The sequence below is a fragment of the Hemitrygon akajei genome, chromosome 11 (genome assembly GCF_048418815.1).
Source record: "Hemitrygon akajei chromosome 11, sHemAka1.3, whole genome shotgun sequence".
Classification (NCBI taxonomy): domain Eukaryota; kingdom Metazoa; phylum Chordata; class Chondrichthyes; order Myliobatiformes; family Dasyatidae; genus Hemitrygon; species Hemitrygon akajei.
Genome location: NC_133134.1, coordinates 31,859,739 through 31,873,117, shown reverse-complemented (window position 1 = coordinate 31,873,117; position 13,379 = coordinate 31,859,739). Strand labels below are relative to the sequence as shown.

Here is a 13,379-nt window from a genome sequence, read left to right as displayed (position 1 = left end):
AACAGGATCTGCTGCCAAACTGTCACACTTTTCCAGTGCCTGTAAAATTCATCAACACTGTGACTTTTTAGCACAGTACAGGCCCTTTGGCCCATGCTATTGAGCTGACCTTTTAACCTACTCTAACATCAATCCAACCCTTTCTTCCTACATTACCAGCCTTATTTGACTTATTTTGGGATTTGGATTTAACCGACAAAATCAGCATTTATTGCCCATCCTTAATCACTATTGAACAGAATAGCCTCATCATCTTCATTATGCGCTGTATTGTAGTATAGCTTACGAGGTCATTAATAGGTTTTGATCATACATTGACCAGGTAAGAACGACAGATAACTTTTCCTAAAGGTCATAAATTAATTCAATGTTTCCTGAGGAGATGTGAACTCAGATTTCTGGATTGTTGGTGCAGTTACTGATACGGTGTATCAGTATCAGATACCACTGTATGTCCACTGCTAATAATCTAATGTAGAACCTTAAACAGCTACTTGTCCTAGCTGTAGGTTTCATTTTCTGTCTTTGGAGTATAGTATCCTTTCCAGTAATTTATTGTTATCAGTGACATATCCAGATGAATGCTGATGAAACAGGTTTAATCTTCTTTCATCTCCACTCCATGGATTTGTCGCCTTGTTTCTCGATGCCAGCTCTCACTTATTCAGTGTGGAAGTTTTGAATGCCGTCGTTGTTCTGCTGCCTGCTGTCTCTTATTAGTCAGGAAGTAAGGAAGTGAAATGATGATGAGGTGGCTGGATTGAGCAGTCCTCATTGGAAGTGTTGTCCTATGTTTCTGTTATTAGGGTCCAAACGTTCAACCACATCTCCCCTAGTTTCCCCATCCCACCTTGAAATCCCAGTATGTCTATCTACAAACCAAAACCCAGACCAGTATCAGAATGGAGAGGGAGGAGATTAAATGAGGAATTTTTATTTCCTCTGAGTTACAATCAAAGCAGAACATCTTAGATGTTACAACTCTGAAATAAAATGAGAGATTGTTCCAAACAACCAGCAGGTCAGGCAGCATCTGTGGAAAGCGAAACAGAGCTGAGAATGAGGAAAGAGAAGATGGGGAAGGATAGGTGGGACAAGGCCTGGGTTGCTGTGGTGATCAGCTTTCATGAAGCCATATAGTTGATGGGTTAATGCTGAAGCTAGTTAAGATAGAACCAACACAAGGAACATGTAAAAACAGAGAATTCAGCACTCAGGAAATGCTTGGTACATTAAGTCACGCTGTTCTATTACTTCTTCCTGTCCCGTTATCCAGGGACCTGAACATCCCTCTGAGTGAAATAGCAGTTCTCTTGCACTCTCAGTGAATTGCATTCAGTGCTGATGATGGTGGTTACCTTTATCTTGGAGGAATCAGTCATAGCCTGCTTTACAGAGCACCCGAGTTACGTCCGCAATGGTGACCCCAAGTTTGCAGTAGCTGTCACTTTAATTCTCTGCCCAACTCTGACCCTGTCTTACCCCATGTGGTCTCCAACATTGTTAAAGTGAGGCCCATTGTAGGTTGGGGAATAGCACCTAAGCTTTTGTCTGGGCATGTTGCAGCTGAAACTCTCAGATAACTTGCTTCCTCTTATGTCACAACTGGTTTGATCTACGATAGGTCCTCCACTTGTAATACCTTTTCTCTCAACACCATACCATCAGCCCGACCTGGTGGGCATTTCCCATGGCTCTGCACTTCGCAACTTTCAAAGTTCCTTTTTTGTGGTTTTTATTTCCTGTCTCTCTCTGACTGCCTGATGAACTTGTCAACCAGATGGTTTTAACAACTATTCATCATCCTGAATGCCTTGGCCAAACCCATTCAGATATTCCCCATTCTCTCCATCCCTCTCTGCAGTTCAAGATCTACTTGTTTCCTTTCCTTCCCAGTTTGAAGAAGTAAATTTGACCTGAAACACGTATGCTTCTACAGACGTTGCCTGACCTACTGGAGTATTTCTAGTATTTTTTTTTGTAGTTACTCCTGACTACAGTGACTTTAGTTTTGCTGGTAGTAGAGATACCTACCAGACTGGTGTACAAGCACTAGAGCAAGATCGGTGATATTCCAAAGATCATCCGGAAGATTAAAATGCATGAGATCCACTGGAAATTGGCCATTTGCTTCAGAATGGACTAGCTCATAGATGACAGAGTGTAGTGGTCATTGGGACTTGTCCTGGATGAAGATCTGTGACTAGTGGGGTTCTGTACTGGGACATCTGCCGTTTGCGGCATATACATATATTACAACCTGGATGAAAACATAGATGAGTGGGTTAGTAAATTTGCACATGATACAAAGATTTGAGGTGTTATGAATAGCATGGAAGACTGGGAAAAGATACAACAGGATTTAGGTCTTTTGCACATATGGGCAGAGAAATCGAAGATGCAGTATAACCCAGTCAAATGTAAAGGGACAGTACACTGCTCGTGGCCAATGTTAATCGCGTTGATTTGCAGGGGGAACTTGGTGTCCAAGTCCATAACTCATTGTAAGTAGCTGCACAGGTTGATAGGATGATTAAGAAGGCCAATGGCCTTCATTCATTCTTTGGGGCACTTTTCTGTTGCCATGGATGTTTGCAAAGAAAAAGAATTTCAGGATGTATATTGTATATATTTCTCTGACATTAAATGTGCCTATTGAAACCTATGGTATGGTTGCCTTTACTAGTCAAGGAACTGTTCAAGAGTCAGGAAGTTATGTTGCATCCTTATAAAACACTTCAGTTAGGTATTGCATTAAGTTCTGGTCTCCTCATTATGACAAGACTGTAGGAGAGGGTGCAGAAGAGGTCTATCAGGATGCTGCCTGGATTAGAGCGCAAGTACTATAAGGAGAAATTGGACAAACATGGTTTGTTTTCTCTGGAGTAGCATACACTGAGAGGAGATCTGAAAGATGTTCATAAGATCGAGAGGCACAGACAGCGTACAAAGTCAGCATCTTTTTCCTAGGGTTGGAATGTCAAGTACCAGAGAACATATGTTTAAGGCGATAAGGGGGTAAATCCAAAAAAGAGGTGCAAGGCAAGTTTTTATTTACACAGAGTGGTGGGTTCCTGGAATTGTGGAGTAGGCAAATATGATGGTTCTTAGATACGCACATGAATGTGAATGAAGTGGAGGGATATAGGCACTGAGTAGGCAGATGGCTTAATATAGTTGGGCATTTAATTACTAATTAAGAATGTTTAGTACAACATTATAGGCCAAGGGCCTGTTCCTGTGCTGCACAGTTCAGTTCTATATTGATAGGACCCTAATGAGATTTTAACTGAAGTCTGTGAAATAAGAAATCAGCCAATTTCTGCAGAGTGAAAGAAGATTACAGGTGATAGGAAACACTTCAGTGAGCAACTCCCCTTTATGACATTGGGCGAAGAAAAGATTTCTGTTGGGACCTCAGGAAAGACATACTCGCTGCCCTGGCATTGGTGGATCTGATGGATTTAGATGGTACTTTAAGGTTGTCATAGCCAAGAGGAGTAACGGGGGTAAGCTCCCCCTACCTAATAAGTGCTCCCAATGGTGTGTGTCTCAAATGGCCTCTGAGAACCAGGTCCAGATCCTGGCCTTCACCTGTGGCTTAGCTACCAAGCCCAAATGAACCATTTCCACTGGCAGGTCACTGACACTTTAAAACCAATTGCTTCAGGTAGATGGGGCTAGTCAGCCATGAATAGCAGCTCATCTAGAAAAAAACGCTGATCTCAAACCTCTGCTGCCTTGTGGCTTTATGCACTCATGGGGAGGTCTTCAAGAGTAAACCCCAAGGAAAATTCTGGATCTTGCATCCCTAAGGCAATGCTACATTGAGTTCAATGCTGACAGACAACTCTTGTGATGCTGCTGGTGCCAAACTTAATCTGCCTCTGCTGTTCCTTTGGATTCATTAACTCTGTGGAGAGGGGAAAGCCTGCTACAAGAGCAATGGCTGCTCTCCATATTGCACTGCCCTGGTTTGCATATTGGCTTGTGTAGACATGGTCAACGCTGATCAATGGAAGGCCTAGATGCCTAGTTCCACCCGTTTGTCATTCAAACCAACTCCAGACGTCTACACCTGGAGTTTTGTGTATTTACCCCTTTGAAGGTGAGCAGGGGAAGGCTTAAAGGAGCCGTGCAGAACAAGTATTTATTTTTCCACAAAGAGTGGTAGGTGTCTGAAATGCATTGCCAGCAGTGGTAGTGGAAGCAGCTATAATGGTGGCGGTTTGAGGTTTTTAAGACAGGCACTCTGCTATACAAGGAGCGGAGGAACATGGATCATGTGTAAGCAAAGGGATTAGTTTAATTTGGCATCACGGTTAGCACAGACATTGTGGGTCAAAGGGCTTGCTCCTATGCTGTATAATCTTCTTAATGCAACTATTTGTGCTTCATATTTACCTTGTTCATGATTGACATTTAGATGCAGTAAGACTCAAATATTTTACTGCTTTATTCATGAAAGATGAAACCTGATGAGAATTTTGGGTTTAGTGTTCCTTTTGGAGTCTATCGCCTTCAATATAGTTTACTCACCTCAAAAATATACTGAGTATGGCTTAAGGGATAATTTGCTGGTGGAAGAGAACTGGATCAATTAATAGTTCAGAAAAATTCATAATGACTTTTTATTAAAATATTTTGTAATGAAAAGCAAAGTGATTACTCTTGTTGAGTTTGGGATTAATTCCAGCAATTTCTGGGAAGAATATGTTCCTCTTATTAAAAATGTTTAGCAGCAAATTTTCTCCAAGTTGGTATTCCTATGGGAAGAACTGGGATTCTAATAGTTGGCGAGTATGCCCCTTCCTCTTGTCAGTTTGGTGTTCTGGTTGGCACTTGCCCTGATTTAAAATTGTGAAATGAAATCTAACTGCCAGATTTGAGATTACAATCTGGGCATTACAGCAGGGTTGATGTAATGCTGTATTTCTGGAAGTACTATCGCATCAAACCAAGCTAGTCCTGAGGCCACTGCAACCATTACATCTACGATTACACAGCAGCTCTCCTCCACTCCATCCCGGACTTTGGTAATTTTGTGTATGTTAGTAGTTGAAGTTCTATTCAGTCTTTCAAATTGGTTCTCTTACTTCTCAATGGAGCTGTACATTAGAACATTGGTCAGACTGCCTTCTCTATCACTGATGTAAATTTACTGTACAAACTTTAACAGTGGTAGGTCCCAATTCTTCCTGTTCAAGACGGCGCTGGAGAAGCTCAGCAGCTACTTGCTCATGGCCGATAAAACAAAGAAAACAGCAGAACACTTTGGTAATCACACTCTTTCCGGTAATTGATCGCCGCAAACAATAGCCTGCAACTTCCCTGTTGGAGTTTGGCTTTTGAACCACCTTTCTGAAATGGCATTTTTGTGCTGTGAAGTCTTGGAGGAGCACGAGGGTTGCAGGATGTCTGGGCCGGAGAGCTGAGGTATGGCAATTCCCAAAGTGGACTTGGAGGTAATTTGACGGTGCCGAACTGAGGCGAGGCAGACCCCGGGCTTGAGAGTGAGGAAAGACACGAGGTTTGATCAATTTAAGTGCCCAGCGAATTGGAAGGGTTGGGTACCGGCCGAATTGAGTGGGCAGAGCCTGGGCCCTGAGAGTGTGGAACGACCTGAGGTTCGGACAATTTACGCACTGGGCCAGATTGAAACGGTCAGGGTGTTGGGGCTGGAGGTGAGGGATGGCCCATTCAGCTCACTGCTCTGTGACGTTTACTGGTTTCTGTGCTGAAGTGAGGCTGTGAGCTGCAGCTAACGGACTTCTGAAGGAGCTGCAGTTGTGCCTGGCTTTGCGAACTTCAGTTCTGAATGCTTTGCTTACTTGTTATGTTTGCATGATTTCTATTTTTCTCTCTCTTGTCTGATGGTCTTTTGTTTTAATGGTTTCTATTGGGTCTCTTTCGAGGCTAACAGTCCCAGGTTTGAATCCAGCTGGCTCCTTGCCCACTTTCCATCCGTGCTGAGCTGAGCATCGACCTAGCAACTCAGCCTCACGAAAAACAAATGCTAAGGAAATGGCAAAAAAATGTCACAAGGCACGAAAAGGAACAATTGGATTTTTTGGTTTTGTGGTTGCCTGTAAGGAGACATATCTCAAGGTTGTATAAAGTATACATACTTTGATCATGAATGAACTTAGATCAATTTCTTAAGGATACACTGCACAACAGGCTGAGTAATGGAAGGATCAAGAACGGGAGATATACAGCATCCTTCTAAAGCAGTAGATTTTAGACTTCTTATCCTCTTGTCAAAATTAAGTTCACAGTTTACAGAAGTCATGTTCTTCAGTATTACTGTCTGTAAAGATTTTGTTAATTGTCTTCTATTCCAGTGTTGACCTGGTATGCAAATATTACCTTCTAAACCCCTCAGAGTCATAAAACACAAAACAGGCCATTCAGCCCATCTAGTCCATATCCAAATATTATTCTGCCTAGTCCCACTGACCTGCACCTGGACCATAGCCATTAATACTGCTCCCATCCATGTAGCTATCCTAAATTCTCTTAAATGTTGAAATTGAACCTGCATCCACACTCACCACCCTCCTGGTGTTTCATTACCAATTTTCAGATCAGCTATCAGTGATCATTTTGGCTAGCGCTCATGTAAGTTTTGAAACACTGAAGGCAAATCTAAAATTGATGTAATCAGCAAAGTACAATCTACTGATCTTTTGCCTACTACGTGATAGTTATAATATGGATATCAGTAATGATAGACTATCATTATAATCCACTGTAACAGTGAACACTTCACTGCTGAAAAGGAGTCTGGTCAATATTCCTATAGTTAACAGCCATGACTGTCATTTACTGTTCAGTTCATTGAGCAATTATAACAGTGATGGCATTTTCAAATTCTCCTTTATATAAGCCATCAGCAGAATGTTTTGATCTTCTAGTGGAAGTGTATTATTTTAAATACTAAACGCATTTCTGACCTTGAATACCTTATATGGAGAACATCTCCTTGGCATGGTCTCTGAACACAATTGTAAGACAATCTGGATATAACATGCATTACATTTTAGTTACACAAAGCATACTTCCCCTCTCCTTACAATCGTCCCACCCCAATCCTCCCTATGAGTTTTAATCAATAGAAGGTAGCTGAGACCTATTTGGATGTAAGTTTTGAAGTTTGAGATTGAAAATCAATGCAAAACAAGTCAATATCAATGTATAATGTATATTTAAATTCTCAAATTTACAATATACTTATACAAAACTTCTTTTATAAATTAAATAGCTTTATAATGACAAGTATTAATCAGGTGAATATTCATCCAGTTTGCTATAAAAATTACTATTGTGAATTTTTAAGGAAAATATTGCAGCTGTTTAAAACATACTCCTAAGATAAAACTATAGAGTGCATTTTTTATGTAAGTAAAGGCACTTCACAAAAATGAACCACTTTTCTCCCACATTCTAGGCTTTTTCCTAACATCTTGTACTCCATCCAAACTCATCCATTTCTGTTGTAAACTGCTGGCCCTCTGAAGTGCTTGCATCTTCATGCTGTAGGTATCTCTGAGCTTCTGGGGAGACGTTAGCTGCATTCTGAGACAGACTAGGAAAAGCAATGAATTAATTTTATTATCAGGTAGTTTAAATCAAAGAATTAGAGATTTATATTTAATGCCTAAATACTGTATTTTCTTGAACCAGCTAACAATCTTGCATTTTCTGCTCATTTTAATTTAAAAGTTCAAATTGTAGCTATTCTATCATGCACAGCAAATTACAATCTTCAAAATCTATGGCAGATGTCAAGTGTTCCCATGTTACATTGTTGTATGTGGATAATTTTAGAAAATACATAAGCAAAGTAAGGTGTAATAGTCTCATTAATTGGAGGCATTATTAAAGAAAAATACTGCAGCTGTTTGAAACATACTCTGAGGTAAAATGCATGATTTTATACAAGTAAAGGCACTTCACATTCTCTGCCCAGACCAGAAACAGGATTATATGAGCCATTAATACAATGGTAAAACTTCACAAATTACCTGCAAACTCACCAATCAGCAAAAAATACCAACTCTGTCTTTGGTATGCCTGATTCTTTTGCTGCATCTTGAAACAGAAAAAGATGCATTTTCTTAAACCCACGTTCTACAACAGCTTTCTGGAGGCAGATGCCCTGAATCATTGTACTCTGTTGAAGGCAGCAGTAAATCTTGTGTCCACCATCTGAGTTTGATTGCTTGATTAGATGTTCATCAATGCTACCGAAGGGACACCAGCTCACAGCATAATATCATAAAGCTTTTGGTAAAACCCCAATGTTTTACAGATTATTTGAAGCCAACGTTACCTTTGAACTGGATAAAAATCCAGTAAGCTACACAGCAGCCTGTTAGCCATGATACCATTAGCCAATAATCCAACTAAGTCTAGGAGAGGACCCCAAAGATTCACGCATATTTCATAGTAGCAAAACTCCTCAATTTAAAGCATTTGTTCCACAATCGAGGGATCATGTTTCCATTCTGGCTGGCTGTTTGAGTATAGGTAACTACCTCTTGATTGAAATCAATTTCTCATTAGACTATGCTTTTGGCAGTCTTCAGTAGTACCTCGGGTGAATGAGATGTACAGCTAGTTAATTAAAATATCTCTACATATACTTGCTTCATGATAGCAATACACTGTACTTTTGACTAATAACTTGGTACAGCATGCATCCCTCAACAGGCCACTCAGCTTCACCTGTTGCTTCCATAAACATCCTTTTATTGATTTTTCCTGGCATGTTATGCTACTTCGAATTTTAAATTCCGGTAAAATGGATGAATTTTAGTAAGTACAGTTCAGAGTGAAATGAATCCAAAATAACTAATCTTCCCAGTTACTTCCTGCACATGCATTTGTGAGTAAGTAGTTCAGGAAGTTAGAAACTAATCTGAGTATCCCTAAGTTTTATTGTTTTTGCCTGGAACTACAGAACTGTACAAACACTGTGATATCAACTTCAATAGTTGCAGCAAAGTTGTGATTAAAATGACAAAGTGTCATATTTACCTCACGGGGTCATGTCTGAGAATTATCTTGGTATTTAAAATACTGCATTTTATTTCTAATTGGATATTAATCCAATCTTTACTTGTGGACTTTCTGGTGAATTCATTTGTATCTTTGGCTAGTAGTTAATTCCATAAAATCACCACAGCCACTACATTTGTTGTTTTACAAATATAAGGCAGTTTGAAGTTGGTCTCATTGAAGGATATACAATAAATTACAGGTTAAGGAATAAAACACTCACCTTTTATTAGAATATCTTATTTCTTGCAAAACTGGTAATAAAATTATATTGACAGTGCATGTGCTTAAATTGATCAACATGTGATGGCTAAAATTCCTACAAATAGAAACTGCATGAAACCGGCTGGGCCACAGAGAAATACAAAAATGCAGCACTTCTGTCAGGAAGTGATGTCATCATGCAGATGAGTAATTTTAAATTTGAACTTCAAACATATGCTTTGAATTCTTCTGCTGCTTCTTGTAAAGCTTAATGGCAGTTAGCAGACCAACACAAAGTGCATTACCACCTCCTCCTGAGGTAGAGTGTAGGGCAAAGAAACAGGAAGTATAACCAGTATGTTCTCCATCCCATTGAAAAACTCAAAACATCTAAAATTCACACATACATTATGATGGCAGTAATACCCCAACAAAGTTTCCATGTTAAACTGTACCTGTCCCATAGATGTAAATTTAGCAAGAAGATGCTTCCTTTGCACCTCATAGGAACTGCAGTCAAACAATATACAGTATGCTGCACCGTTTCTTGACAGATGCACTCTCTACAAATGCCAGTGTCATTCATATTAATTCTAAACAGGGAATTATTCAACCTAGTATGTCAATGCATAAACATGGACGTATAACTTCTCCCTCCTTTTGGACCCATCTCCCAGTTGAATTCCCACTACCTTCTGAATTTTAGAAAAATGCCATTTTCTCTTTTCCTTATCCCAACTTTGCAGACACAGTAATCAAATAGACTTTTTAATTATGGCTTTCACCTCCTCTTTATGCAAAGGCACCACTACATTTGTGTCCTTGACTTTAAGTGATTGCTTGGCTAGAATGTCTGCCACTTCGTCTTCTTCAACCCCGACAAGGCAGGAACCCAAAAGAAATGGATATACAAGCCTAGATCCTACAGCCTCAACAGATGTTGTCCAACCTCAAGAAGGATGTCTGACCTACAATTTGAAATACCTGTTTCAATAGACGTCAAAACTGAGAACAAATCAGAGTACAGAAATACATAATCAAGGTGTACTTCTTCAACCTGTTCCAAGGTTAAAATGATAGCATCTCAAATGTGAATACTGATATTTTGATAATCTTTTCTTAATGGTCACCCAAAACTTTGGAACATTATTAGAAGCACCTGAATGGTCTGTCACTGGATCTTTTAAACCATCTGTAAAAAGCCATAATATCTGTCTTATATATTGTTGAACTTCCTGCACCACTGATATACAAAAACTCATCACCTTGGTCTTTTCTTGAAGGCTTAAATCAACCACAGACAAAAGGAAAAACCATGGAGGAGCAATGGAAAGGGTTATACAGTACTGGGACCATAATCCACATTAAATAACCCATGATTTTGTGCCCATTAATCTCCCATCCACCCAAGACTGAAGACCTTACAAATGCAGTGCTTCCAGCACTACTAATGCTGCCAAAATTGGATGCCTAACCTTATGTCCTCTTACGTTAAGCCAATAAACCTGCTAACGGTAGATGCAAAGATACTTCACTTATGTTTATCAGTAATGCAAAATTTGGGTTGACTTAATAGCACTGCAAAACATAATCTGAATGGTTAAGCTTGAACTTCACCTAGGGGCTTTAAGATGCTGGTGAGGCTGACCCATAAGCAACACATCTATAATCAAAGACAGATTTGATTAAAACAATATACATTTAAGTGACCTCCTGCTCGCATCCCAATCACACTCAACTAAGCACCTGAATACATTAACGGTTTTTATACACTTTCCTAGAATTTTATTCACACATGCCTTCCATGTAAGTCTTTTGTATTCATCCACACACCTTGAAACGTTACCACTAACTATTGTTTAAGAGATTTATCATATAACTTGAGATCTTGTAGGACCTATTCCTGTGCTATACAGTTCTATGTACTAACTTGTATCTTCGTGTCACATAAAAGCATCTTGAATCCCATTGAACATTCTACCACCTATTCCCATCTTTTCCAGTTTAAGCAGCAATTGTGTCCACAATGTGTCATAAACTTTCTGAACATCAAAGAAAACTGCCACCACTGAGTCTTGATTAACTTGGGCCTTACGGATATCAAATTCCAAACTTGACATCAAGTCCACGGTTATCCTCCCTTTACAAAATCCAGATTAGTATACAGCTAATTATTTTCCACAAAATAAGGAAGTCTTACAATGACCATTCATTCCATTATCTTACCCACAGGTGAAATTAGCAGAAGAGGTCTATAAGGGGAAGGAGCTGTTCAATCCTTACCAGGTTTCAATAAAGGGATAATAACCAGTACTTCCCAGGAAACAGGAAGTCACCCTTCAACCCATATTGTATTAAAAATTCCAAAACTAATTTTGAATCCAAAAACCGTGTAAACGTACTATAACAAATATCATTTTGCCCAGGTCTTGTCTGACCAGCACTATTAATATTCCTTTTAAGGTCAGACAATGTAAATTCAACATCCAAGCAGGAACTGGAGCATTCTTTTTCTCAGCAACCTGAGGGTTGTTTGCCAAAACAATTTCTCTACGAGACCCCTCTTCTTTACTTAAATTTGCCAAACTACATACACAGACATAGGTTTTGCTAATAATTGTGCATTTTCAGAGTCAGTAACCACAATGTGCACTCCATTGTACAGAACTAGTTAATGTGTCAAGTTCTGTAACTCCCCCCTCTTTTTCTGTATTACACTCCAAACTTCCTCTCTGTGGATCTCTTTCCCAATACTATGAGAGTACGTTCTCCGATACACTTTTTTGCCCTTTTCACTACTTTTCCATGAAAGTCGTATGAAAGATGAACACTGCCTAACTTTCTGAAAAACTTTATTGCATACCTTCACACCCTATTACATTCATCCATCAGAGAACAGCTTTCCTTTTATTATCTCTCAGCAATTCAGGAATTGCTTCCTTAGCTGTTGAGTTGAGTACAGAGTAAAGTATTAAGCTCAAATCAAATTTATTATCAAAGTACATACTGTATATGTCACTATATACAACCCTCAGATTTATTTTAGACCATAAGATATAGGAACAGAATTAAGTCTGTTCATCATTGCTGATCCACTTTTCCTCAGTCCCAATCTCCTGCCTTCTCCCCATATCCCTTCATGCCCTGACCAATCAAGAATTTATCAACCTTTGCCTTAAATATACATAAACACTTGGCCTCCACAGCTGCCTGTGGCAGAGAATTCTACATATTCACTCTTTGGCTAAAGAAATTCCTCATCTCAGTTCTAAAAGGACACCCCTCTATTCTGAGGCTGTGTCCTCTGGTCTTAAGCTCTCCCACGATCCTTTCAGCACATCCTTTCTAAGATAAGGGGCCCAAAACTGCTCACAATATTCAAAGTGAGGTCTCACCAGTGCTTTATAAAGTCTCAGCATTACATCCTTGCTTTTATATCCTAGTCCTCTTGAAACAAATGCTGATATTGTATTTGCCTTCCTCACCACAGACTCAACCTGCAAAATCAACCTTTAGGGAATCCTGCACATGGACTCTCAAGACTCTTTGCACCTCAGTTTTTCTTGCATTTTCTTTCCATTTAGAAAATAATCTTTTCACTTCTTCTACCAAAGTGCATGATCATACACTTCCCAAAACTGTATACCATCTGCCATTTCTTTGCCCATTCTCCAAATCTGTCCAAGTCCTTCTGTAGCCTCTCTACTTCCTCAAAACTACCTGCCCCTCCACCTATTTTCATATTGTCTGCAAACCTTGCAACAAAACCATCAGTTCTATCATCCAAATCATTAACATATATGTAACGCAAAAAGAATCAGTCCCAATACAGACCCCGGTGGAACTGCACTAGTCACCGGCAGCCAACCATAAAATGCTCCCCTTATTCCCACTCCTTGTCTCCTTTATCCTACTTTATCCATGCTAGAATCATTCCTGTAAATCCACGGGCTCATAGCGTGTAAGTGGCCTCATGTGAGGCACCTTGTCAAAGGCCTTCTGAAAATCCAAGTATGTATCAACCAATTCTCCTTTGTCTAACCTGCTTGTTATTTCTTCAAAGAATTCCAACAGATTTGTCAGGCAAGATTTTCCCTTGAGGAAACCATGCT

The 13,379-nt window shown here is 39.6% G+C and overlaps 1 protein-coding gene across 1 annotated transcript in view; it reads right to left on the bottom strand.

Annotated features, from left to right (window-relative positions):
* Positions 1-7,242: 7,242 nt before the first annotated feature.
* Positions 7,243-13,379, bottom strand: part of rgs11 (regulator of G protein signaling 11) — a 136,250-nt gene continuing 130,113 nt past the window's right edge. Inside the window, exon 19 of the mRNA XM_073060567.1 lies at positions 7,243-7,588. Within this exon, the coding sequence (XP_072916668.1) occupies positions 7,459-7,588 (130 nt within the window). The 3' untranslated portion in view covers positions 7,243-7,458. The remainder of the gene's footprint in view (positions 7,589-13,379) is intronic.